Raw genomic sequence first — 2271 nt, forward strand, 5'->3', positions numbered from 1 at the left:
TGTATATGTATATTCCTAAAAGAAAAGAACAAGTTTGATAAAATAATCTTTTATTTTCTATTTTTCTACTAAAGGATATAAAATGTTTTAAAGGATCATTTTCTACAATTAATAAATTAAAATGACTTGAAATGTTTATGATTTTGATAATTGTATTAAATTAATATTATTGCAATAATTGATAATATTAAAATTTTTTTTATATTGGTTTCTTAAATTCAAAACGTTTTAACGAAAAGTGAAAAATTTAGTAAATAAATATACAAATTTTGTGTATAAATATACGTATATACACATATATATGTAGTGTATTCTATATATATAGTGTATCTTTTTAAATATTTTTTTCTGTTACATTCTTATAAATATTACCAAAAATATATTTTCTATAAACATCACTTGAATATTGCCTGCTGTCATAATTCTTTCAATCTGAACACTTCTGTTTTTTTTTTTAGAATCCTAGCGTATTATTATAGAATTGTAAATATGGACCAATCTGATTAAAAAGAGCGGGAATCAGCACTTGATTATCCGCTTTGAGTCTCATGATGCGGATGTTAATCTGACGATTATCAATTTGTCTCAGGAAGAACTTGTGGAATCTTGATGACATTATCCAGATATTACCATTATCATATTTTGCCCATAAAATGTCAGCAGTAAATTGTAATTTTTCTGGACTATAAGCGAGGATTCTGAAAAAAGAGATATGTAAAAGATAGAAAAAAATTACTCTATTATAATTATAATTATAATAAATATTATAAACTTATAATTATAATTCTGATATATTATATTATTATTATCAATTCTCTGTAATGATAATATAATTTATTATCTCCTAATTAACTTTAATGTTTGACAAATCTGTCAGAGAGAAGAATATTAAAAACTATCAACTATCAATTATATAATAAATATGGAGAATGTCTGATAACAATAGCAATAAGTATATTTGTTACAAATTAAGATATTATCGAAAAACAAAATACAAAGCATGAGAATAAAAAATGTTAAATGTTTTAAGAATGTTTCTCTTTTTTAATAAAAATAATAAAAAGGAAAGGGGAGTGATTAAAAATGGTTAATACTATAGCAAATTCATTTTCCTTATGGAAATTGCTAATAAATCAACATTATTCTATAATAAATTTATATAAGAAGCGATGTGTACAAGGCATTCATTCAACTTACAAGTCGCAACCAACGGTGCTATGACCATTTACTTAAAGTGGAACCGGTTTGCGTGCATAGTATGCAACTGCTTCGGGATTCTTATGTACACCTTGTTATTTTTCCGATTATAAATTTGTTATATAACATTATTTTTATGCTAATACATCAATATTAGTGTAATGTATAAATCAGAATATAAGAAAAATATTTTTGATAACTATTAATCTTTTAAGTTCAATTATGTTAGAGTAACATAACATTGCATAATTATTAACAAATTCACATTAAAATAACATAACACACTTATAAATTATTTTTATATATATTTCGTACAAAATTTGATACCTCTGCTGATTCGTTTGCGGTTGCCATGACGCGATCGCGGTCTCGGTAAAGGGAGAGAAAATGATTGTATCATCTCGAGGATCCACGGCCAGTGCCAGACCTTGACTCGACTTTCTACCGACCAAGGTCACAGGTAACTGTTCACCGAAAGGTAGCGGACCGGCTTGGAGAGCCGAAGTAGGCACACTGAAGATACGATCAGTTGCCAGAGGTTGATAGTAGACGATTCCGAGTTTTGGTGAAAATGTTAGTCCCACTACGCCGTCTAAGAACTCGAAAGTATCACTTCCGATCTAGAGAAATACCCAATTAATGTTAAACAAGATATGTTTAATTGGAGAAATTCTATAATAAAATATATTATATGCAAATGATGATTTTTTTCCGTGTGCATATTATGTATTACACTCAGAGAAAGGTTTCTTCGATTAAAAAAAGTGTTTCTTTGCTATGCGGTTAAAAAGAATTTTTTTCTTTGTTTAAATAATAAATTTTTTTATTTGTTTTAAAAAAATAATTTTTAAATCAAAGAAATTATTTATTAACCATATAGTAAAGAAGCATTTTTTAAATCAAAGAAACCTTTCTCTGGATATATTAAAATATATATATAAACTTATTACAATATATATAAAAACTTTCTGCAATATTAAATATAATCAAAATTTAAGCTATACACAAATTTTATTATTCTCTAATATTTGTTAAAAAAGGAAATCAATTATAAATTACAACAATAGCATTTAG

At 25.5% G+C, this 2271-nt stretch overlaps 1 protein-coding gene across 1 annotated transcript in view; it reads right to left on the reverse strand.

Annotated features, from left to right (window-relative positions):
* Nucleotides 1-416: 416 nt before the first annotated feature.
* LOC108693460 overlaps nucleotides 417-2271 on the reverse strand; it is a 13314-nt gene continuing 11459 nt past the window's right edge. Inside the window, exons 7-8 of the mRNA XM_018202422.1 lie at nucleotides 1525-1817; nucleotides 417-698 (exon numbers count right to left, since the gene is read on the reverse strand). Of these exons, the coding sequence (XP_018057911.1) occupies nucleotides 455-698; nucleotides 1525-1817 (537 nt within the window). The 3' untranslated portion in view covers nucleotides 417-454. The remainder of the gene's footprint in view (nucleotides 699-1524; nucleotides 1818-2271) is intronic.

The sequence above is a fragment of the Atta colombica genome, unplaced genomic scaffold, assembly GCF_001594045.1.
Source record: "Atta colombica isolate Treedump-2 unplaced genomic scaffold, Acol1.0 scaffold9, whole genome shotgun sequence".
In the NCBI taxonomy this organism is placed as follows: Eukaryota; Metazoa; Arthropoda; class Insecta; order Hymenoptera; family Formicidae; genus Atta; species Atta colombica.